The following is a 25,544-nucleotide window of genomic DNA, read 5'->3' as shown; positions in this document are numbered from 1 at the left end:
AGCGATCACTCGTTAACCCCGTCTACTGGCAGTTGTATATCCATGCTATGCAAGAACCAGCCATTCTACTCCTCTTGTTTAGCACATGAATTCGTTATTGGCATTTGGATTGAAATGGTGAGTTTCCATACTTTCGGAAGGCATCATTTCATGTTATCGATTTCTTTAGACACTTTTCTTTTATTTTGGATATTGGTTTTGGCCATGGTTGGGGGCATGTCCCAATCGGATTTGTTTAATCTCTTGGATAGAGGCTTTGTGGTACTTCTGGGGGTTGGTATGGGCGGGATCAGTATTGGTGTCAGCCTTGGCATTGGAATAGGCTGGTGGGATGACACCACATCACAGGATTTCTGACTGTTCCTTCATATTACATTTTTGGGATTAATTATGTTATGTTTTGGTATTCTTTTGGTTATGGCCTAGTTTATGGCCAATGATTTGGTTTGGTGTGGTTAGCGGTTGGTGTGATACGGTTGGACTCGGTTAGGTCAGTCACGATTGTGACCCTATCCTAGAGTCTTGATGAGAACATTTACGCTATCTTGTTATATGTTCGAAATTCAGCCATCAAAGATTGAATAAAGATGGATGGGTTAGGTAACAGGGGCAGTCTCCGATCCTTGTTAAACTTGGGATGTCCATTACGACAAGACTCAAGGTCGGGTCGTGTCAAACATATGATGCTAACATTATTTGTGTTCACCTTCTTAATATAGATGAATTCCATAAAGAGAATGTGAATTTGTAGTCACCAAAATTTGTTGATACTCATTAAAAAAACCAAACTTATTTTCTTTTGAAAATTGATTATGTAGCAACCCTCTTGGGAGGACGCCGCTTTTAAAATAAAAATAAATATAATAGTTATAATGTTTTAAAAAGCATAGCTTAAGATTATTTCGTTATAATTTAATAGCAGAATGAGGCTTGTTTTTAAAACATTCGGCCATCAAATAACGGTGGTGGAACCTTCCAAAAGAAAAATAATCAAGCATCTTTTTAAATTTCATTGGTCTATTCAAACCAACACGGAGATCCTCGGACAACTACAATGGACATAGGAGACAGAATTAAACAACAAAATTAATGGATAATTACGAAATAAGAGATGAGAAGTGAAGAAAGAAAGGCTAAATTGAACCACAATTAAATCAAGAGGAATAGAAAATTCAATCAAATGCACGAGAAATCAAATTGAGTCCATTATATGATAAATTGATGATCAATCAAGCGAAGAAGATAACACAAGCAATTCGAAAATTCGCCCTAATCACTCGATCTAAGAAAATAATTGAAATTGAACCCAATTACTACCCTAACCTAGAGTAACTAAAGTTTGTTCAAGACAATTCAATCGTCTAAAATCTAAGTAGACAACTATTTATAATCATTGTCTTTATAAAAATAGTCTATTATAAAAATAATCCAAAGTGACTACAAATAACCCACAAGGAACCTTCTTGATTGTCCAAATTGCATCTTGAAGGAACCTTCTTGATTGTCCAAATTGCATCTTGATTGCCCATGACCTTGTGTATTTGTTTCTTCATGCCTTCCTCCGAACTCCAAGCTATCATCCATATATAAAAGTCTCTCCTAATGTGCTCCAAGCTAACCGTGCTCGTATCAGAAAGGAAAATACAAAATTTAAATAATAAGATAAATAAATGAGATGTGCCTGAGTTCCAATGCTGGTAGCCGACAACATCACAGAATAAGCTTGATTTTGTTTATGTTCTTCAGAACAATAAAAATATAAAGCTTAAGTAGACTTAAGAACACAAGGTAAGAGGATATTGCAGGTAAAATTAGCGATGGTCTTAGCTTGGTGCCCAGTTCTATACTTTCAGAGCTAGGTCGACTTTGTTGACATGACATCGACTCCAACTGTCTTGGCTTCAGATCTTCTATGAATATGATTCCCCTCATCTGTCATGCTCCAAAGACGATACTTGTGCCCTCCCTGCTGTGCCGCATTTGACCTATTCTTTTTGCCACATGTCGCTTCCTGATTCACCCATGTGTCAGCACAGTGCTCCAAATGGAGCATGGAAGGGCCGGTCTCCATTTATTTGAGCCACCAAAGTTTTTGTTTGTTGAAGAAATGTCTCTCCCTACAAGTTTAGTAATTTTGACCCTTAATTACCACTTACAGAGAAGCCGGAGAACTTTAATTATGTTTGTGAAAATGAGCACTTTGAAGAGTTGATCACTTCACAATAAGAAGAAAACCTGTGAGCTGCTCCAAGAGTCCTTTATAAAACGCACCCCACTATATACAAGAACCAATATCAAATTTTCTTGTCAAGTTGTTACCAAAATATGCTTTATTCCATTTGGGAGCAAGCTGTGAGAAATTCTTTTACCAATAGTCTCCCATGTGAATATACCCCAGTAAATCATCAAACTGAGCTGTGTTTGAGCTCTACTTAGAGAACAATGGAGCAGCATTCTTTTTTAACTTCTCATCCATACATAGTAAACAAGATACGTAAAGTCTGATCAGGAATATAAGTACCTTCCTTGACCCTAACTCCTCATTCCATTATGTTTTTGCAGTATCCTTTTCTGCATCATGGATATAAGCAGGACCAATCCAGCTTTTTCCGGATTCCTTTACAATGGCCCTTTCATTTATCAACTCTCTTACTCTTCTAGCATCTTCCCACCTTCCTGCTGACGCATACATGTTTGAAAGAATTACATAAGTTCCAGGATTTTCTGGCTCTATCTCCAAAAGTAGTTTGGCTACAAGTTCACCAATATCAACATACAGGAGAGCCCAACAAGCACCTAAAAGTGAACACAGAATTGCAGCAGTTGGTTGAAAAGGCATCTCTCTGATGAATTGAAAGGCCCTTTCTACTTGACCAGCTCGACTTAGCAAATCAACCACACAACCACAGTGCTCAATGCTAACCTCAACCCCGTCTTTTCCAGTACTTATAATATTAAAAATCTCCACATCTTTATCCTCCATTCCTCCATGGCTGCAACCAGATAACAGAGCCAAAAGAGTGATGCCATCAGGCTTAATTTTGTTTTCTTCTCTCATCATTTTGAAGAGTTCAACCACCTCCTTTCCCATCCCATGTTTAGCGTAACCAACAAGCATGGCATTCCAGGAGCTCACAGTTCTTTCAGACATTTGATTGAATATCGTCCTTGAATAAGTGAATTTTCCACACTACATTTCAATTAGAGAATTGTGAAGCACCACATAGAAGGGCAATTCCAATCGAATAATGCGGGCATGCAGTTGTCTACCTTGTTCAACTGCAGCAAGTCCTGACAAGGCTGTTAATACACCAGTATATGTAACATAGTTGAAAGACATTCCCTCTGCCTGCAATATGTGAAAAAGCTCTAGTGCCTCTTTAAACAGTCCCTGTTGAGCGTAGCCTGAGAAGAGACGACATCTCTCTTTGGCAAGTTGTCAAAAACATGTCGAGCTTGATGAATTTTGCCAGCTTTGGCATACATATCAAGGAGTGAGCTTCCCACATATACATGTGATTCGAAAGGGCTCTTTACTAGGAGACAATGGATTTGTCTCCCAAAGTGAAACCCAATGGCACTGGTACATGATGCAAGCACTGTTGCAAAAGTGAACTCATTTGGTGCAGTACCTGCAACAATTTTTGGTTAAGGTCTAGTCAAAGGAGGACAAAGGGTATTTCAAAGTCTATCCTTCATGGGTGAGTCCGATGCATTACACTATTTTTTCAACATAAAGAAAGCAAATAAAATGTACTCCCTCGGTTTCATTCTTTGTCTTGCTTTTCTTTTTTGAGAACTCTTTAATTTGAACTTTCACATAACATGTTCATGTTCAAGACCACAAGATTAAAGTACATTTTGATACATTCAACATATCTAAGATCAAAAAATTCAGAAGTCTTCTACTACTTTCTTAAACTCCGCCCAAGTCAAAACCAAACAAACAATTAAAACAGAGGGTAAACACTTTTGTATATTACAGATGCAAATGAACGATTCACAGAATGTGTTGGTGTTTTTTGTGTGCGTGTGTACTTAAAGCAGATCTCTGTGGCAACGCTGCATTGATATGAATATATACAGGTAAACTGTCAAAGAAATAGCACCTGATGTCAACATCTGAAGAAAAAGATGGATAACTTGAGACACATGGCCTTCTTGAGAATACCCAGAAATGAGGGCAGTCCAAGAAACAACATTCCTTTGAGGCATTTCATCAATACCCACCTAGCATCATCTAAAAGGACACATTTTATGTAGAAAACAATAAGCCTTGTCCTGAGGTACACTGGAGCTTGATAATGGGTTTTGATCATGTGAGCATGTACCCTTTGGCCTTCTCTTATAGCCATTTGGTTTATACATTCGTTTAACAGAGTATCGTATTCCTTGAATTTCACTTCTAGGCCTTGTTTGGCCATTTCGAATAAGGCTTCCGAGAGGGCACCATTGGAGCTTAGAGCTACAAGACTTGAGCCACAACAGTACAAGAGTTTTCTCTGGTGGTTAAAAAATGGTTTTTTTATCATGGAAGAAAATACGTGCTTACTTGTATAGAAAAATAGACTTGTCATGATTTGGTTCGGCCTACTGGTGGGGTTACCATATATAGCTTTGGGAAATTGTAGCGTACTCCAATCTTTGCCTTTTATTTGTATTTCAACTTTTATGTACTTACTCATACTTCTCAAACAAAAGTAAACTTTTGCATTCTTTAAATTAGAACGACAAACATTTAAAAACCATAATAGAGGTCAGATCAATGTAATACTAAAACACCAAGTTAACAGGATTGGGCTGTTCAACTTCAACTTAAACATTATCCAAACAGTACTTGCTAAAATTTGAACTCGATACCCTATACCAGAGTATATTTGGTGAAATATCTTTTATAGCACACTGCTGTAACAATCCCAAGTTCACCAATATTCAAAGTAGATCATTAGAGAAAGCAAATGCTAAGGGCAGAAGTACAAAGAGGAGCTAAGCAACAACCATTCTGTATAGGTAACTGAATTGGCCATTAATTTCATAGAGAGTCACGTAACTTTGAAATTTTTTCACCAAAATCACTTAACTATGTTTTCTAACATAAACAACACAAAACTTTGCTCTTATTAACACAAAAAACACATGCCAAAAAATCTAACTTCCGATGGGGTAATTCTTTAAAACTCAAATTTAATGGGTAATAATCTTTTTTTCTTTTTATTTTTAAAGTTTTAGTTGAATAAATACAAAGTCAATTAAAAAGAACCGTGACATGTTAATTTTCCAACATATGTGATTAGTAAGGGCAAAGTTTTGTGATCTTTTATGTTACAAAACATGATTGACTGATGAAAGAAAAAAACTCAGTTCTGTGACCCACCTATGAAATTTACCACCCCTGAATTGGCTGACTTTGGTCGAATATCAAAATCAGCCATGAGAAAACATAGAATGGGCCCGCTATACTGGGACAAGTTCAAATCAACATCACTTTGTGTTCATCAGGACAAGTACAAATCAACATCACTTCGTGTTCAGCATGAACACATAAATCCTTCGAATTTTGGAAGGAAAGGGGGTATTTACACCTTTATTTTTCTGAAGAGCAAATTTTACTTGCTGCTTCCTATTCATCCCTCACTGTTGGTAGGATCTTGAGTAGAAATTGAGCAAAGAAATATTATTTACAGTGGATGGCCTGAAATCCAATGGATTATTCCACCTCATTGATTCATCATTGGACCATTTCATGACTACGTTTTCGACAACCAAACCATCAATATGCTCCATCATGAATCCCGCAGTTTGGTGCTTCACAAGTTCTTGGCATCCTGGCCTGTAATCTACCAACCCATCTGTGAATTTTGTCCATCTCTTGTACGTCAGGTTCATGTTTATGAATTTCAGATTGCTCAAGACCCCACCTCCTGACCCTGATAAGAAGATGCCGTTTTCAGAAGTTGCTGTGATGTTGACAAATCGCAAATTGGAAATTGAACCTGCTTTTGAACTAGCATCCCTTGGACAGGTGGTCACATAGATAGGCTCTGCTCTTCCCCACCATGATGGGTGGTAATATCTTGTGCTGATGTTAATGTTTGAGAAGGTCATATCACTAACATACCCTGCTTGGTAAATAATTAAATAAGACAATGCATACTGAAATTCAAAAAAGCAAGATATGGAAGTAGAGGTAGATGCATGAGAATAAGATGACAATCTAAGACTTTAGCTTTTGAATTGGACATTTATTCTGCAGATCAGAGGTCTAAAAGCATTGTACAATCTAGTTCTTATATGTCAAATACATTGAACAATCATTTCAAGTAAGCCAAACAAACAACTAAATACACGAAAACTAATCTCAGCAAAGAGCTATATGAGCTGGAGAGCTACGGGCTCGGCTAACAATATGAAGTTTTGATGATTAACAAAGGATTAGCAAAACATAACAAACATATGCAAGAATTAGACATCATACGTCTCTCAAACAACAATTGGTAGTGATTATAACAAAGAAGTTCTGAAGAACCACTCCCTCAACATAACTCTTACAAGAGCTGTTATCAAGAGTACACCGGAGAGAAGTGAAGGAACCATGTCCTTCACAGTAGATTGGAAGAAGACACTTGATCGAGGCCAAACAGATTTCAAGAAGCATAGAAGGATTCCTTGAAGAATTACGATTACGGCTAATCCAGTGATGCAAAGAACAAGGAAGAATATGGAAACATTACCATTTTCAGATACATGGAAGAAGCTCTGGACATAGGAGAGCAAAACAGTGTCATACGCGCGAAGGAAGAAGCAAGAAGCAACAATCTGCTCTTATATAAAGCATCAGTTTGATGTTGTTAAAGACATCCACACAGAGAGGAGAGTGCACAAGGAAGACGAATCAACTGTGTGTCTTCGTATGAGAGAGAATCAATTAACAATATACAGCAGAACCTATTCCTATCAAGTGTTATTCAAAACAGTTCCTGTTGTTCAGTTAAATTCATTGTACTTAATTGTGAACCTTTACATTCCTCGTGATTTGTATTAGGTTGTTTTGAGTTGTAAGGGTTTCATCGACTGGCTAGAGTTGTTGAAGCAGCTAGCTACAATCAAGTGAATTGTAGAGGAACAGATGTGCTATAATGGTTAGCTCCATAGGTGCTACGGTGGATAGCTCCTTGGTTGGTTGCAACTTAAAACTTGTAATTAAAATTTAGTTGTAATTTGAGAAAGTGACCGTGGTTTTTTTGCTCCCCGGAGAGGAGTTTTTCCACATAAAAATTCTTTGTCTGCACAACAACATACCCAACAGGTGAGGTCTGGGGAGGGTAAAGTATACGCAGACCTTACCATTACCTCAGGGAGGTAGAGAGGTTGTTTCCGGAAGACCCTCGGCTCAACCGTAGCAAATCCAGGTACAAAGAAGAGGAAAAAAAGTGAAGAAAATACGACAACGTAACTGAAATATGATTGTATTACAACAACATACCCAATAAAATCCCACAGGTGAGGTCTGGGGAGGGTAAAGTATATGCAGACCTTACCATTACCTTAGGGAGGTAGAGAGGCTGTTTCCGGAAGACCCTCGGCTCAACCGGAGCAAATCCAGGTACAAAGAAGAGGAAAAAAAGTGAAGAAAATACGACAACGTAACTGAAATATGATTGTATTAGTTGCCATAAATCACATAAAATCCAATTGATTACGTTAGTTCAGCAAAGTTAAGCAATCAAAATATCCAAGTTCTTAATTTAGGTGCATCAAGTTGTTTTGCATTGCACTGACTAGTTCCTGGCAACTACAAGGGGGAATTAGTCGGCACAACATTGAGGCTTGAACCTAACAAAACCAAAATGGAATAATCAAAACATCAGAACAATATGAGGTTTAAGTCTCAATCCTCCTCCTACTGCATGAGTAAAATGTATTCATGAAATGCAAGTTTGAAGCACGGTGCAAAGATAGAATGGTGTAAATCTCATAATATAACATATAAATCGTCATTCTAGTAGAAAAAATCCAAAGCGGAATACCTCCATCTCGAATTTGTAGAGCGAGGCCTCGATGAGATTCAACGATTGTAATGTTATCAAACAAGAAATTCTTGAACGCGTAAAAGCTAGCACTTCCAAGTTTAATGGCAGAGGATTTTGTTCGAATCCAGCAGTCTGTTGCTGAGAGGTTGTAGACAGGCCCAGTTGATGACTTTGGACAGATAGCATCATCTCCTGTATTGATGTTGCATCTAGTGATAACTGTATTATTAGAATCCTCTATGTCTATACCATCGTTGTTGGGCGAATTGAAGTTCCCATATATCGTTACATCACGGATTGATGTCTTATCACTTCGTACAAGATGCAAACTGCAACATCACACCATTAATGACTTCTTGAAATGAATGCAGAACACTGGACGGGACAGAAAATGATGTTCAAAAACAACAGAATTTAAGTGATTGACCTTTAAAGGGGAAGGAAGAGATTGAAGGTTAATATCGTATCATGCAACACGAATTTATATTTATGATAATACTTGGACTAAACTAGTCATTTGGTTGAACATTCCTAAGTCAGGGTGTAGATAACAGAATAACCAAATCGCACTCTTAACTTTTATAAGAATAAGCTAAATCTTCAGGCTATTCTAATTACTAGCTAGCAAATTGATATAATTCTGGAACTTTCTATGGTTCTATAATTACTAAATAAACATATTCAATGGTCTCCTATTTCATGCTAGCGTTGAGACTTCCCCCTCAAGAAGCAAATAAACTAGTACTGTTGTATTATCCCACCCCGATTACTAGGGATTGACAATATACAACAACAACAACAAACCCAATGTATTCCCACCTAGTGGGGTCTGGGGGGGTAAGATGTACCTCTACCTCTGAAGAAGTAGAAAGGCTGTTTCCGATAGACCCCCGGCTCAAGGCACGAGATACCACACAAACACATAGTAAAGCACAGAAGCAGATTACATAACATAAATACGGCACCCATAAGTAATATAAAACAGAGGAAAGCAGAGGAAAGCACACAGATTCGTAATAAAACATGGAACACGGAACACGGAATCATAACAGGAATAAAACCCCCACCAAGTAATTTCCTACACTAGCGACCCAAACTGGCCCTAGTTCTCTGCCGTAATTCGCGTCCTCCAGACCTTCCTATCTAGGGTCATGTCCTCAGTGAGCTGTAACTATTCCATGTCCCGCCTAATCACCTCACCCCAGTACTTCTTCGACCTACCCCTACCACGCCTAAAACCATCCAACGCTAGCCTCTCACACCTACAGACCGGGGCATCCATGCCCCTCCTCTTCACATGTCCGAACCATCTCAATCGTACTTCCCGCATCTTGCACTCCACTAAAGTCACACCAACCTTCTCCCGGATAGTCTCATTCCGAACCCTATCCCCTCTAGTCAGCCCACACATCCAGCGCAACATCCGCATTTCTGCCACCTTCATTTTTTGAATGTGGGAGTTCTTAACTGGCCAACACTCCGCTCCATACAACAAGGCCGGACGGACTACCACCCTGTAGAATTTGCCTTTAAGCTTGGGCGGCACCTTCTTATCACACAGCACCCCCGACGCGAGCTTCCACTTCATCCATCCCGCCCCAATACGGTGCGAGACATCCTCGTCAATCTCACCGTTACTCTGGATAACGGACCCAAGATACTTGAAATTATCCCTCTTACATACCTCCTGTGCTTCCAGCTTCACTACTACCTCATTCTCCCGCCTCACGTCATTAAACTTGCATTCCACATACTCTGCATTAAACTTCCTGTCGCATCTCTCTAAACACTTCACTCCAGATTTGAAGCTCTTTGTTTTTTGTACCCAGAGGCATTCCTAAATACTTGGTAGGCAGAGAGGCTGTTTGGCAGCCTAGATTCTCAGCTAATAGCTGTAAGTTGTCCACCTGGTTAATTGGCAGTTAACATGCAGTCCAGAGATGCCTTCAAAGATGGTTAGAATGGCTCGTAGATGTCTAATCTGAGCTACATCTGCATCACAAAAAACTAGTGAGTCGTCATCATATAGTAGGTGTGTGATTTCCGTGGAACTTCCCCTGTTTGTTTGGGCACAGAAGCCCCTAATCCATCCATTTGCTTTAGCTTTTCTGATCATGTGATTTAAACCCTCCATGGCTAGAAGAAAAAGAAAAGGTGATAAGAGATCACCCTGTCTCAAGCCCCTCTGAGATTGAAAAAATCCCTCAGTATTGCCATAGATGATGAGAGAAAATTTTACACTAGATATGCAAAATCTTATCCACCTTATCCACTTAGTGCCAAATCCCATGTTTGTTAGTACTTTGAGAAGAAAGGACCAGTTGGCATGGTCATAAGCTTTCTCGATATCCAATTTGCATAGAATACCCAGGGTCTTCTGCCTTACTCTAGAATCCACCAACTCATTGACCAACAGAGATGAATCTAGAATTTGCCTGCCTTTAAGGAAGGCCATTTGATGTTCATCAACCAGTTTATCCATAACAGTCCTCATCCTCTCAGTAAAAAGTTTAGAGATGATCTTGTACACTCTCCTAGCAAGCTGATTGGCCTAAAATCTTGAGTTTTTCCAATCCTGGCTTCTTTGGAATTAATGCTATAAAGGTAGCATTGAATGGTTTTTCAAAGTTTTCATTTTGATGGAAGTTCTGGATAGTAAGCATCAAATCATTCTTCAATATACTCCAACATTTCTTAAAGAATTGCATAGTAAAACCATTTGGTCAAGGTGCTTTGTGCTGAGGCCGTTCTTTGGAAGAATCTTGTGTTGTTATCCCCTTCTTTCAACCAAAGCACTCTAGATTTCTGCCTCCATGTTGACTCTTCATTTTTAGCAATGTCCTCCAACTCCACTAAAATTGTAGCTCTGATTATCATCTCATCTTTTGTCAGGATTCTGCTATCTTGGATTAAGTCAAGCTCAGCCAATTCATTCAACAGACTGTTCTTTCTATTAATCAACTCTCCAAAAGTAGTTTTGCTCCATACTTTAAGTTTTTGCTTCAACATTTTTAATTTGAAGCTAAGCTTGTAGTCTAGACATCCCTCTACCACAACTTCATTCCACCACCCCCTTACCAGATCACTAAAACCCAATGTTTTGAAAAGCGAGAGGCGAAAAAAAGCGACGAGGGCTCGCTTCACAGAAGCGAGAAGCGTGAAGCAAAGCGCACGCTTTTTTCCATTAAAGTGCTATTTAGTACAAAATTTAAAAATATTAAACATGCATAAATAAATAACCAAGAGCTCCATAAATAACATAATCATCCAATACTCAAATTAAAAAAAGAATAGATAGTCATAACAAGTATTCAAGCAAACTACTAAAATACTAAAAATCAGTCTTGCATCTTAATCAACCAACACAAATAGAGAAACCAACAATCAGAGAAAAGTTTAGAACTTCTAATACAGATTACATACAGCCAAAAAAAAAAGTAAAAAGAAGAAAAACAAAGCTGGAAGTCACAGATTACATGCAACCAAAAAAAAGTAAAAAGAAAAAAACAAAGTTGGAAGTCTGATTACATACAGCAAAAAAATAAAGTAAAACAGAACTGGAAAACAGAGAAGAAGAGAAAAAAAAACAGAGATGAAAAAGAGTAATAGAGAAGAAAAAAAAACAAGAAAAACCCTAATAGGAGAAGAAGAAGTTGCATACCTTCAACAATTGTTCCAGAAAAGCCGTCACAGCAACAATGCAGTCGTATAGTCACTTAAGGGTTTTAACTAAAATAAATTAAATATAGCAATAAAACCCTAAAAAAAAACTTAAATATCCACTTAAGCGAGCTTTTCTGTGCTTTTTTTGCTTCAGCGCTTCTCTCTTCTGGACATAAAGCGAGAGCTTTTTTCTCGCCCCAACGCCTCAAGTGTAAGAAGCGACCCACTGTCGCTTCGCTTCACGCTTAAAGCGAGCGCTTCAGCGCTTTTCACAACACTGCTAAAACCTTCCACCTTGAGCCACCAATTATCTTTTCTTCTCCCAGTTATCACACTCGAGCATAATGGGGCTGTGGTCGGAGGTCACCCTAGTAAGTAATCTCTGTCTGATGTTTCTGAATGTTTCTTCCCACTCCATGGAGTACAAAAATCTGTCCAACCTCGCAGCGCTTCTATGGTTGACTCCCCTGAACCACGAAAACATCCCTCCATTTAGAGGAGGGTCATGAAGTTCCATATCTTCTATCCATCTAGAGAAATCTGACATAGCATTAGTAATTCTACTGCAACCCCTTCTTTCTGCCATGAATCTAACTGTATTGAAATCCCAGCAAAGTAATCCATGGTCCCTCGCACAGCTCCTTAACTGCAGCCAATTCCTCCCAGCACTCTAATTTCTCCTTTCTCGTGTGAGAAGCATACACCCCAGTGAGAAACCATGTAAAAGAACTTTGTAAAGATTCGAATTTGAGAGTGATAGAGTATTGGCCAATTTCAACGAATACACCATCCCAGATCTTGCTGTCCCACATCAGTAGAATCCATCCACTACTACCTTTAGCTTCAATGAAATTACACTTCATCCACCTGCTTGGCCAGAGCAGTTTTGCAACCTCCTCCACATTCCTGCTTATTTTTTTCCATGAAGACAGTACACATCAGCACCCCACTTCTGTAACGAGCTCTTAATCAAATTCCTATTGGGAGTATTGTTGAGTCCCCTTACATTCCATGTGATAAGATTGATTTTCATTTAAAAGTCGGACTAAGAGTTCTCCCTCAATTTCTGATACCATCTTCTTCTTCATTGAGGATATTTCATAACACGTTACAACAACAACAACAAAAAACCCAATGTATGGACATAGTAGGGTCTGTGGAGGGTAAAATGTACACAGTTGATACCACTACCTCCGGAGAAGTAGAAAGGTTGTTTCCGATAGACCCCCGTGCTAATAACATGTTATCAGCACGAAGCTCTGTCATCTCAAGAAATTTTTATTCGTAGCAAAATTATTGGTTTGTTATACATAATGTCGAAACAAGGTATTATCATTACATCACTTTCTCTATTAATCCTAATTCTAAGATATTATACGTATGCAGTAAAATGTTTGACTAAATCAACCATTCTTATTCTTTTATTTTCCCCTTAGGATTTGACTAGATTAAAATTGGGATAGAAATGGGTTAACTTCTTGACTGATTTATAGTTATATTTTTTCCTTTGGTCATTACGTTTCATGATTTTGTTTGTTTACCTTTTTTTTTGGTTATTTATAATGATATAGCCAATAAGCGACAATTGATTAAAATTATGCATTCAATTAGCATTGTTTGAGGGCTAAAGCAAATATTTAATTTCTTATCATTGGTGTGGATAATTATGTGCACCTTAAGTATTTTCTTTCAATCCATTGTTATTTCTATACGGTACTTTTAAGTTATTAATGATAATATGATTATGTTTTTAAATGATTAAGAATAAGACGTGGTTCAACCCATTGCACAAAAGGGTAAGACATTGGGTTAGAGTCCCGATGCACCATGATGATAAGATATTGGGTTCAACTCCCATTGATAGCCTAAGATGCCTTTATATGGGAAAAGACGTTGCGTTTGAATCTCAATGTACCATATTGATGATGTAATGATGGTTAAAGTAAAATAATGTATTTTTGATGAAAGGGTATGACATCCATCCCATCGACTTTGCTCCATTCTGTGAAGTGAATGTGGTAGCAATACATGATAAGTTTGAAAGACAATTTGCTCCACTCCTGAAGTGAATGTGGTAGCAATATATGGTATGTCTGAAAGATGACAATAATTATTGTGGTTATACGAATGTACGTGGGCATGACAAAGCATAAAACAATAATTGCTTTGAGGTGTGATCTACACTGAAAGATATGTTAGAGAAAAATTATCTATATCATATGTATGCCTCGATTTGTTCCTGAAGTAGCAATATCTTGAAAGAGGTTCTACGCTATAATAATTTGATATGCGTAAGGCACGATTATATTTCATTCCTGGGGAATGAGAATCTCAATTGTTATAAATGTAGATCTATACTCAGGTTGAATATGACTGCATTTAGTCAAGCTTATAAATTTGAACGTGCCCTTGATTGTAAAGATATCATAACCACTTTTATAAGAGATAAATAACTGAGAAGAAATATTCTGAAATTTACTCCCAAAGTAGTAAATTCAAAAATGTCTTCATATAAAATAAATCAAAAATTTACTAAATCAAAAGACACATGCCATGGTAAACTTAGAGTTTACTAGTATAAAAGTTCAAAAATTGACATGAACGATTGGGACATTCCGAAGATGTGCATATTCAGTATTAGACATGTATTGAAGAACTAAAAGATCCTTCAAGAATTGTTTATGTTGCTTATTCTCATGATAAATTGGTTGAACCAACTAATGTTGGAATTGAATCCCTTATAATTCTGAAAAGTATCAAAGGTGAATATGGGCCCGTTCACCTGTCATGTGATCTATTAAGATGCATCGAAATAAGATGATCACTTGCACATTTATTGTCAACCTGCAATTTGACATTCATAAAGTTACTTGTCAATATAAATTGAGTTAAGAGCATAATTTTCAGATTGTGTAATCAAGACAATTCATCTTGATGATGGTTTGGCATTGAATGCCTTCGATAAATAGCTGAAACATTGCTAATGAGAACAAAGCTTTATATGTTGGTTTGAAATATACAAAAGTATTTCTATGCATCAAACTAATAAATTATGATTAATTCCCCTCAAAGTTGGTTCTAAGTCAGAAACCACACATTGTCCATCTAATAGTTTTGATGTGCGGTATACAATTAATGAATATACCATGATGCACAAAGATGGATTCCTCAAAGAAGATGAAGGACGTATGTTAGTTGTCCTAACATAAGAGTAAGATTATAAGCAGATATGAAATATGTTAGGAATTATCATCAAATCCTCATTCAAAAGATAATTCAAGTCAAATGCCGAAAACATCTCATATGTAAGCTGCAAGTGCTCATATTTTGTCCCTAAAAGACAAAGTTTATACATGCGTGAAGCGTCGTAGATTAATCGGTCCAAATGAAATAATCCTTGAAAAGAACAAGGAGCAAATAATCATAATTAGAAGAAAATGTGCTCTTAAAGAGCCTACAACATAACACTTCATGAAACTTTATGAGAAGTTCAGCTACCTAAAAATAGTAAAGTGATGAGATCTCAAAATGTTATGTCACACTGTGAATCGATACGAAATAATATATCATCAATGATATCTTTGATACAATATTTGTGCAATATTGTGAAAGATTACGAGAATCTGAATTCTACGTTTATTTAAGTATGCTGACGTAAAAACATTTGTCAAGTGACATGAAAGGATGCATCTTGGTAAGCATAAAACTTATCTAATTTGCAGTTCAGACACTTGAAGATGTCACACATTAACTGCTGAATTGTCACTTGACAAAATTTATATGAAAACTTTTTAAGTATTCAAAATGTTTGAAGCATACAAAAGTATCAAGTGAACTCATTTATAATCCTTATATTGCATAAATTTATATCTTGAAAATCATTGAAACTCTGGGAGAGTTTTCAAAAGTAATAGATTGTTTGCTGAAATGAGAATACACAGAATTGGATTGGATTCTAAAGTACCATATCTTGTGCAATTGATGCATTTATACATCTTGCTATGTCTATAAGCATGATATAGTTTTACTCCTATATGGGGATAGTGAAGGAAGATCACTTGCATATAGCAATGAAAGCACGTGTATAAATGTGTTTATCCTAACGAATATTGTTAAGTTTTTGAAAATACAAGATATACATATGATCGACATAAGAGTTCGATTCAGACATATTATCTACTACCATGAAGGGATTACTATCAGACACGTCATTTTACATGATAGTCTAATCATGTTGAAATAATAATTGTCCATTAAGCAAGTCGAAAATCATACATCACCCAACTAAAGGGGAGATTCATAAGTAAAGATAGAATGAAGCACATTTCGCCAAAAGCTTTTGTACACATATAAAGCTTCAAAAGAATGGTGATATAAACATGAAACAAATTCATTCGAGTAATAATACGAATGATGATTCACTAAGTCCATGCCAACTACAACTTCGAGAAGAAGGTGCACAAGATTGGAATATGAAAATTCAAGATTATGAATTGATGTTCTCATTAGGGGAGCTTATACTCGTTGTACTTTTTTTCCCTTTCAAGGTTTTGTCCCACTGGATTTTCTTAATAAAGTTTTTAATGAGGCAACTAAAATGTGTATTATTAGAAATGTGTACTCTTTTCCCTTCACTAGTTTTTTTTCCACCGAGTTTTTTTTCTAGTAAGGTATTAAAGAAGCACATTATCTATCAATTAGACATTCAAGGGGATGTTATAGATATATTTACATTACAGTGAATGTCCATCAAGACATAATGAATATCTATCAAGATACATTGAGTACTTATCTAGATTTAGTAAGTATCTATCAAGACATGGAATACCTATCTTTTGGAGAAAAATTAAGAAGAATTCCCCCATAAATAAAGGGGTTCTCTTTATTATAAATCATCCCTCAAAAGAAATAAAAATTACTCTCTTCTCTTTTTATTCTTATCCTTTGATACAAGCATAAAGAGCAAAAAAGAGTACAAGGCATTATCAAAGGTTCAAGCTTCGGATTGAAGACCCTTTTGGAGCCTTTTCAATCCTTGTTCATGCAAATGGGAGCTTATATGAGCATGATGCCTTCAACCAAGGGAGTGTATTTGCTAAAACGTGAAGAAGAGCTTTTAATACACTCCAAGGCAGCCTTGAATACACTCTAAAGGCGCCTCAACTTAGGGATATTATGGTCTTTTGAGACTCCCATTCTACACTCCAATGGAGCACCCTTCATTAAGGGTATTTTAGACATTGTCTTGTAATAGTATAAATAGACCCTTAGCTTCTATTTTTCATTAGACTTTTGATGACATTGAATATTATTCATATTTTGTAGCTTTAGTCTTGTAGTTGTTAGCCTAAAACCGAAACTTGAAACCCTAATAGCAATTGAAAGTTGGTTTTCACTTGTCTTGAGTAATTTGGCAAGAAAGGTGTGCTTGAGGAAGTGTGAGTCCTTTGGGTCACCTAAGAGAGTGGTTTGAGCTTCTATCGGTATTGTGTGTTTGAAGGTTTGGAAAACCTTCTTGTGCTATTCACTTGGTAGGAGTAAGGGTCTCTCTACTATCTTTATGTTTATGCAATTTTTCTTCTTCATCTCCTTCTAGTGTGTTGTTTTTCTCTTTATGTGCTTGCTGATTTTTGCATTTTTGTGTCAATTTCATGTGTTTGGTAGTCAATAGCTATCATTTGGTATCAAAGCCTTGTTTAGGGGTGTTCCTACATCTCTAAATCTTGATTTTAGTGTTCTTATTAGGAAAATCTCAACAAAAAAGAGTCAAAATACGAAAATACAAAAAAAAAAGTGTTGTCTTGTGTGTTTGTTGTAGATCCGAAATTTCCAAGTTAGATCTACAAGTTTTTATTATATTTTGTTGGTTTCTTGTACTAGATCCTTGCTCTCTAGTACCTAGGGAGTCTAGATCTACTTTTAGAGTGAAGTTTGGTTGAGTTTGAGCTAAGATCCACCATGGCTATGGTGTTTTTGAAACTTTTGAGCTAAGATCCGAAATTGACCTAGATATTTGAACGAATTTTGTGGCTGATTTTTAGTGGGTTGAGTTTGTTTTGGCCTAAGGAACCTAGATCTACAAAAAAAAAACAGATTTGGAGTTCATTTGCTTGTTGGTCAAACTTGGTCAACACTTGAATATTCATCATGTGCATCCATGGTCTTCATATCTTAGTGAAGAAGAATATTCAAAAGTGTTGTTTGATCCAAAAGAGGGAAGAAATAGAGTGAAAAAGTTGTTAGTCCAAACGCATATTCAAAGAATATTCTATTCTTCCAAAAGGAGGGGACAACAAAGTACACTTGCAAATACAAAGGGGGGACCAATTCTTTTCCATTTCAATTGAAGGCTTGAAAGAGCTCTAAATTGCATCCTTACACCCTCAAAACCGAAATCCTTCTTCTCCTTAAGTGTTGTTTGGCCGAGACAAGAATTTGGGAATTGAAAATTTTGAAAGTCACGTCCAACCACAAGCTGCCACGTCATCACTTTTGTGACCAATCAAATTGGGTTCAATTTAGATTTCCTAGTTTCTAATTGTTGTTTCTAGTTTCAATTTTGTTGGTTCTATCCCTAATTAGTAAGCTAGTAAGTACCTACTAGTTAGGTAATTAGATTAGAGTCCGTTCGTTTCATGTCTTCGATTTTTGTGTGCTTTTCACGTTTTTGAATTCGTAGTAATTTGTTGGTTCAAGTCCGTACATCATTTTTATTTGAGTCATATCAAACAAAAATTGATTCCGGACCAAAGCTTATTCACCACTCAAGAAACTTGCCAAGTAATGCCAATTATTCAACACTTGTTAAACCAAGTGTGAGGTGAGGTTGAGTGAGAGTGTGGTGAGGCTTTTGAACTAACTTGTTTGCTCGTTTTGTAGGTTGTGTTGCTTGTTGTTTTTCTTTTTGTTCTTTTAGGTACATTTGCCATGGAATCCGAAGGTACTACTTCCCAACCTTCGGGAAATGATGTTATTGGAGCCTTGATGGCTCGGTTTGAGGCCTTTGCCCGAGAAATGAGGAGTGATAATGATGCCTTGAGGAGGGAAATAAAGAATGATAATGATTCCTTGAGCAGTAATGTGGATGCTATGAGGGGTGAACTGGTATCCTTGACAGGTGGTGTGATTAGAATGAAAGCGAGGGTTGATAGATTATATCCACCAAAGCCTCCACAAAATTCAAACCACCAAGTCCCAAATCCACTTTACCAAGGACACCACACTCCACAAAATCCCATGCCACAAATCCAAATACATCACCAATGTAATCCAATGCCTCCTCCCCAAGATCCCCTAAACCGAAATCACCCTATACAACTAAGAGAAGAGATGGTGATAGAATCCGAGGGTGATAAGGTCGGTTTTCAAGATGGAGAGAAACCTGATATTGAGATACAAGAAAAGTGTGAAGAAAAGAAGGAAAGGGAAAAGAAAACCGTGGGTAGTGAAGTAGAAAAGGGAAAGAAATGCTTGATTGTGGATCTTGTCCACAAAGAACCCTTGTTACTTCCTAAACCTAAAGCTACCATTTTGCCTAGTATTTTCTCTTCTCATGTGCAGGTTTAGGACCCTAGAAACCCCGAGGAGAAACCCAAGGAAGTTCCCTTCAAGCCCTTGGCCTAAAGTCCCAATTTTGGGATAGGTGATGAAGAAGTGAGTCCAAAGGGAAACCTTGACATATTCCCTTGTAATGTGGAGCATGAAGGCTGACATGATGCAAAAACAAGTGAAGAACACACTTCCCATGATCTACAAGGTAACAAAGCTATCTTCTATACCCCTACAAACTTGAATTGTTATGATGTGGCTAGTAGTGGCCAAAGTGATGTAGTTTCGGATTTTCTTAGTGAAGAAGTGTATGAATCTTCCTTTTGTGATACTCTTGGTGTTGTTAGGTTGCATAAGGACCAAACTCTTGTTGTGAGTATGCAAGCACTAGTTGATCCTTTAGATGACAAAATCAATTCTTTTCGTAAGAATGATTTATGTCCATCAAGTGCTGGCACTTATAACTTGAATAAGGTTCCATTACCAAGTGACAAGAGTATTCACACACTAGTTGACCCTTGCGAAAACCAAGGTGAGTCGACGTTGGTATGTGAGTTGCCAACAACTAGTGAGGATGTGAAGGATGGAATGCATCTTGTTGAGGAAAGTCTTCTAGGCCGTAGATCCTCATTCTTGAATGTTAATCTTCCCTTAAAATCAAATGCTTTGGGTGATTGTGAGTATGATGCCCTAGAAAAAGGAATGAGTAACCCCGGCTTATATCCTTGTCTACTTCATCCATTTGATCCCGGTGCACTAGTAGGGTGGGGAAGGGATTGTCTTGATGTCTCTTCATTTTTCCTTGATAATTGCCTTAGCCTTATCCTTTGTACTTTGTAATACTAAGTGTTTCATGGTTAAAACAAAGGATTTCTGATTGTATTTTAAAAGTGTACCCCCTCGGCATGATGTCTTCACACTTGATTCCTTCCTATACTACCTCTTTACCTATGATGATAACCTTGATAATTTTGAATTGGTATTATGTAGAGGTAGCAAGTTTGGTGGCTGGTTTCCTTGTTTGAGTGATGATGATATATGGGTGAGGTGGACCTTAGGATCAATAGTGGCACCATATTTGATGAGGTCCTTTGTAGAGGTAATGAAACAAATGTATCTTATGGTTCCTAAGCCAAAGGTAGTCTTACCTTTTGGTTATAGTGAAGCCATTAAGACCATTGTAGTTTCCTTATCTCTTGATATTTTCCAAAACCACCTCCTTTGTGTCATTCATGCTAAGCTCTTCATGTCACACACAAAGGACCCATGGATGTATTTCAAATGTGAACAACCTTGGCTTGTTGATATATGTGATAGTCTCGAGTTGCACCCCTCTTTCCTTGATGTCTATCTTAGCCAAGTCCTTTATGATGCTTGTAGTAAGTGTTTCATGATCATAACAAAGGATTATTAGCTATATTCCAAGAGTGTACCCCCTTGGCATGGTTATATCATTTGTGGTACTAATGCTAACCCTCCTATCATGAGGATTGTGTGCTTGTTTTCTTCTCTCTTTGGTGTTGCTAGATGTGAATTTGAGGACAAATTCCTTTCAAGATGGAGAGGATGATACAAGCATAAAGAGCAAAAAAGAGTACAAGGCATTATCAAAGGTTCAAGCTTCGGATTGAAGACCCTTTTGGAGCCTTTTCAATCCTTGTTCATGCAAATGGGAGCTTATATGAGCATGATGCCTTCAACCAAGGGAGTGTATTTGCTAAAACGTGAAGAAGAGCTTTTAATACACTCCAAGGCAGCCTTGAATACACTCTAAAGGTGCCTCAACTTAGGGATATTATGGTCTTTTGAGACTCCCTTTCAACACTCCAAAGGAGCACCCTTCATTAAGGGTATTTTAGACATTGTCTTGTAATAGTATAAATAGACCCTTAGCTTCCATTTTTCATTAGACTTTTAATGACATTGAATATTATTCATATTTTGTAGCTTTAGTCTTGTAGTTGTTAGCCTAAACCGAAACTTGAAACCCTAATAGCAATTGAAAGTTGGTTTTCACTTGTCTTGGGTAATTTGGCAAGAAAGGTATGCTTGAGGAAGTGTGAGTCCTTTGGGTCTATTGGTGTTGTGTATTTGAAGGTTTGAAACACCTTCTTGTGTTATTCACTTGGTAGGAGTAAGGGTCTCTCTACTATCTTTATGTTTATGCAATTCTTCTTTTTCATCTCCTTCTAGTGTGTTGTTTTTCTCTTTATGTGCTTGCTGATTTTTGAATTTTTGTGTCAATTTCGTGTGTTTGGTAGTCTATAGACTATCATTCTTCTCTACTTTATATTTCATAACATTCACCCTTTTTTACACGACGTGTCTAAGTCAAACTAACTTGAGGTAGATGGTAAGAAGTAAGAAAGTGGGTGCAATAGCTTAAAAAAGATCGCGAATCACTAGCACTTGTTTTTAACAAAGTAAAAAGTTTTAGCAAGAATAACGAACTCTCAATCGTGTAATTATTTTTTTATTAGTCACATGTCTAGCATGTGATCACAGCTGATACCGCATTTTTTTTTCTTTAGAAAATTAATATGTGATTAAAAAAAATTACGTGGTAGACCATGTATGTCAATTCATTACATTGAGACTGTGTTTGGTATGAAGGAAATGTTTTTCATGGAAAATATTTTTCTAGAAAATGGTTTCATGGAAAACAAGTTGGTTTCTAACTTATTTTCTCATGTTTGGTTGATGAGTGAAAAATATTTTTCAAAAAATATTTTTTAGTGTTTGGTTGGTGAATGATTTTGTTTTTTCAAAAAATACATTTTAGTATTTAGCTAAAGAGTAGAAAATACTTTTTAGAAATTAATTTTTGACCTTGGAAAATACTTTTTTCAGGGTGTATTCGGTATGGAGGAGTAAAACATTTTTTAGAAAAATAAGTTATTTCTTACTTATATATTAAGGAAAATATTTTTTAGAAAAATAAGTTGTCTGTTACTTATATTCTTGTGTTCATTATGCAAGTAGAAATATATTTTCTAAAAGTATTTGTATATATTTAATAAAAAATAATAAAAACAAACAGGTTAAAAGGGTGAGTTAAGAAATAAGTTTTAAATTTTTTTTTAAATCAAATTAAAAAAATTAAATCTTTTTCTTTTGGAAGGGGGTTCGTGGGGGGGGGGAGGGAGCCGTCAAAATAGGTGGTAGTGGTGGGATAAGAAAAAAGCTTTTGATTTTTTTGGGGGGTAGGGGAGGGTGCGGCGGCTAGTAGGGGGTGAGGTTGGGGTAGGGTAAGAAAAAGAATTGGATTTTCTTAAAGAAATAAATTTTAAAAATATAAATTTTTGTTTGGGGTGGGGGAGCTAGTAGGGGTGGGACTCAAGTAAGAGGTGCGGTAAGAAAAAAGTTTGTATTTTAAAAAAAAAAAATATATCTTTTTTGGATAGGAGTGGTAAGGGGTTGACGGCCGAAGCATGGATGAGTGATTTTGAAAATGGTATGAACATTTCAACTTGAAAGTTTGAAGAGAGTTTTAAAAAATGTTTTCCTTAATTTCTGAAGAAAGTCATTGTCCTTAAATTTAAGCAAAATAAGTTGATTTGAAAAATATTTTTCAAAATATTTAAGCCAACCAAATATGAAAAATTTGAAAAACATTTTTTGAAAAATGTTTTCCTTCCTACCAAACACACTCTACGGTAAAAATAATCAAATATTCGAAGTTAGAGAAGTAATTTGAAACTATCTAGTAATTGATATACCCCCATTTGGCCATTTGGCCATGAAAATTATAATTTTCTGGAATTAGAGTTGAAATTGAAGTTGGAGTTGTGTTTGGCCATAATATAAATTAAAGTTTTTTTTGAAATTTTGTGAGAGAAGATGAGTAAAAAAAGTAAAATTTTCAAATACAATTCCAAAATTATATTTAAAATTTTTATGGCCAAGCGCATCTTGTTTTCAATTTGTGAAATACTATTCCAAAAAAATGTAAATAATTTTGATGGCCAAACCGCTACTAAATTTAGAAGGAATTTGCCTGACAAATAAAATTCCCTCAGCCAAATGAACCTTTTAGTTCTCCTTGGGGTGGAAATCTCAATCCATAGATTCTCTTCTTTTTTTTAAATTCACATTATGAAAAAGTCATCCCAGAATAGGAAGAAAGTTGAAGAGCACGTACCACCAATAAGCAGGTTCGATGAGTCTAACATCGGAGACCTTAATATTCCGGCAGCGGATGAACCCTACTAACCTGGGCCTACACTCATCCCCAAGGCAAGCTCCGGTGCGGTTCCAGCTCACCATTACATTCTTCTTCTCATCAAGTCTCTGTACAAACTTCAATCCCTGTCCATTGATCTCTCCTCCTCCGATGATTCCCACATCCACCGCATCCTCAGCCAGTATCACATACCACCTGCTCTGCTCCTTCGGGTAATCTTCCAACTTCGGTCCTCCCAAAATCGTTGCGTTCCGGTGAATATCCAATACAACTCCAGATTTCAGCAATATTGTTGCCGTTAAGTACTTTCCCGGAGGAAAGATAACGTGGCATTGACGACGATATTTGGAGACGGCGGCCGAGCATGCGTTTATAGCCTTCCGGATTGGAACTGTATCGTATTCGACGCCGCCGCCGGCAGCACCGAACCCGATGACAGAGATGGATAAGAAGTAGGGTTTTGGATGATAATGGGATTGGAGAATTGAGAGTTGTACCATGGAAGAATATGATTGGGTAATGAATGATAAAGTAACAGTTGAGACGAGAAATTGAAGTTGAAACATAATTTAGGATGTAATGAATAGGCTGAATTAGGAGGCGGAAGACTAGATATTAGAGTTTGTGTCGGTATGTTAATTTTTAAAATCTTAATTTAAATGGCATATATGAAATTTGAAAAAATCAATCAGATTTATTGTATTATTAGTTTAGTGTAAGCGATTTACGCGTGTATCTATATATTTAACGTTAATAAAATAAGTGAGCTAAGATATTAGATCTTTTTCATAAAATTTTGGAATTGACATATAGCAAATTTTTACAAGATTTTTCTTTCCATCTTTTTCTTTCTTTATTCTTTTTTACGTGATAGTTTTTTTTAGGTTTCTTTCCATGTTTTCCTTTCTTTATTTCCTTTTTTTTTTATGTAATTTTCCTTCTTCTTTGTATATATTCTGTAATTACTCTCCTTTCTTTTACCTGATTTGTCTATTGTGGTATGTCTATTAAAATTATATTAGGAAAAAGAACTCTAAAATCAATTTTCATTAATCTAAAATTTTAATATTTTAAAATCAATTATCATTAAAAAAATAATAAAAAGACGATTTTGTCTATTATGGTATATCTATTAAAATTATATTAGGAAAAATAACTCTAAAATCAATTATCATTAATCTAAAATTTTAATATTTTAAAATCAATTATCATTAAAAAATAATAATAAGACGATTTTGTCTATTGTAAAGTCTTTTAATGAAGGAAGTCTTTTAACGAAGGACAAAAAGTTCAAACAATATTTTTATGAGAGAGAAATACCTTTAATTTTTCGGACTTCATTCGTCGGTCATTGTTAATTTTCTCAATGAGAAACTTTCAATCGAAAAAAAAAACACAAGAAATCATTAAAATAGATTGTCAATTGTTTATTATGTATAAATCAAATAAAAATAAAAAGAGAATCTAGAACATGAAAAGGGATGAAAAACACAAATAATAGCATTAATAGGAATGTGAAACAACCATTTGTTGCTACTTTTTTTTTGACACATTGAAGGTTTTTCTTTTTCTATATAGAGAGTTCTAAATCTAAAGGAGCTAAAACTGGTAAAAGTTTACCTGAAATATAGTTTAATTGATTTTACAGTCATAAATTTTAGGTACATAATTTAAATTAAGAAAGGTTAGATAATTAAATTTTAATGAATTTTTAATTTTTAAAAAGTAGAAAAATAATGAAAAGACAATTTTGTCTAGAGAAAAGTCTTTTAATGAAGGGTAAAAATTTCAAATCACTTTTCTAAGGGTCTTCACACTTTTAATATATTATAGATTTTTAAATATTTTATTTACTAGTAAAGTGTACGTGTACTGCACGTGTATATCACGTTAGTCAATTATAATAAATATAAAAAAGATATAGTTATTTTAATTGTTTTATATATATAACTATACTTCCAAAACAATGAATGAAAAAAATATTCTTAAACGAACATGGGTGGATTTATTTTTGGATGAATAAAAATTTACACAAGTAAGAAAGAAAGGTGTGAAACTAAAACTTGGTAAGTTCATATGACACTGTAACTTAATTAAATTAAGAAATATCAAATTTTTGA

The 25,544-nt window shown here is 35.9% G+C and overlaps 1 protein-coding gene and 1 pseudogene across 2 annotated transcripts; both read right to left on the bottom strand.

The window, feature by feature from the left end:
- Window positions 1-1,197: 1,197 nt before the first annotated feature.
- Window positions 1,198-5,002, bottom strand: LOC107863731 (annotated as a pseudogene).
- A 247-nt stretch (window positions 5,003-5,249) lies between these two features.
- Window positions 5,250-24,136, bottom strand: LOC107863730 (probable polygalacturonase). Of its 2 annotated transcripts, XM_016709837.2 has the most exons (4): window positions 23,383-24,136; window positions 8,028-8,359; window positions 5,994-6,119; window positions 5,250-5,927 (listed from the first exon to the last, which is right to left on the bottom strand). In XM_016709837.2, the coding sequence occupies exons 1-4, from the start codon at window positions 23,988-23,990 to the stop codon at window positions 5,632-5,634; spliced, it is 1,362 nt and encodes a 453-aa protein (XP_016565323.1). In that variant the 5' UTR covers window positions 23,991-24,136; the 3' UTR covers window positions 5,250-5,631. The 2 variants fall into 2 exon arrangements, with proteins under 2 accessions (XP_016565323.1, XP_016565322.1); XM_016709836.2 differs by having other exon boundaries at window positions 5,470-6,119.
- Window positions 24,137-25,544: the final 1,408 nt, after the last annotated feature.

The sequence above is a fragment of the Capsicum annuum genome, chromosome 3 (genome assembly GCF_002878395.1).
Source record: "Capsicum annuum cultivar UCD-10X-F1 chromosome 3, UCD10Xv1.1, whole genome shotgun sequence".
In the NCBI taxonomy this organism is placed as follows: domain Eukaryota; kingdom Viridiplantae; phylum Streptophyta; class Magnoliopsida; order Solanales; family Solanaceae; genus Capsicum; species Capsicum annuum.
This window is presented reverse-complemented; position numbering and strand designations above follow the sequence as displayed.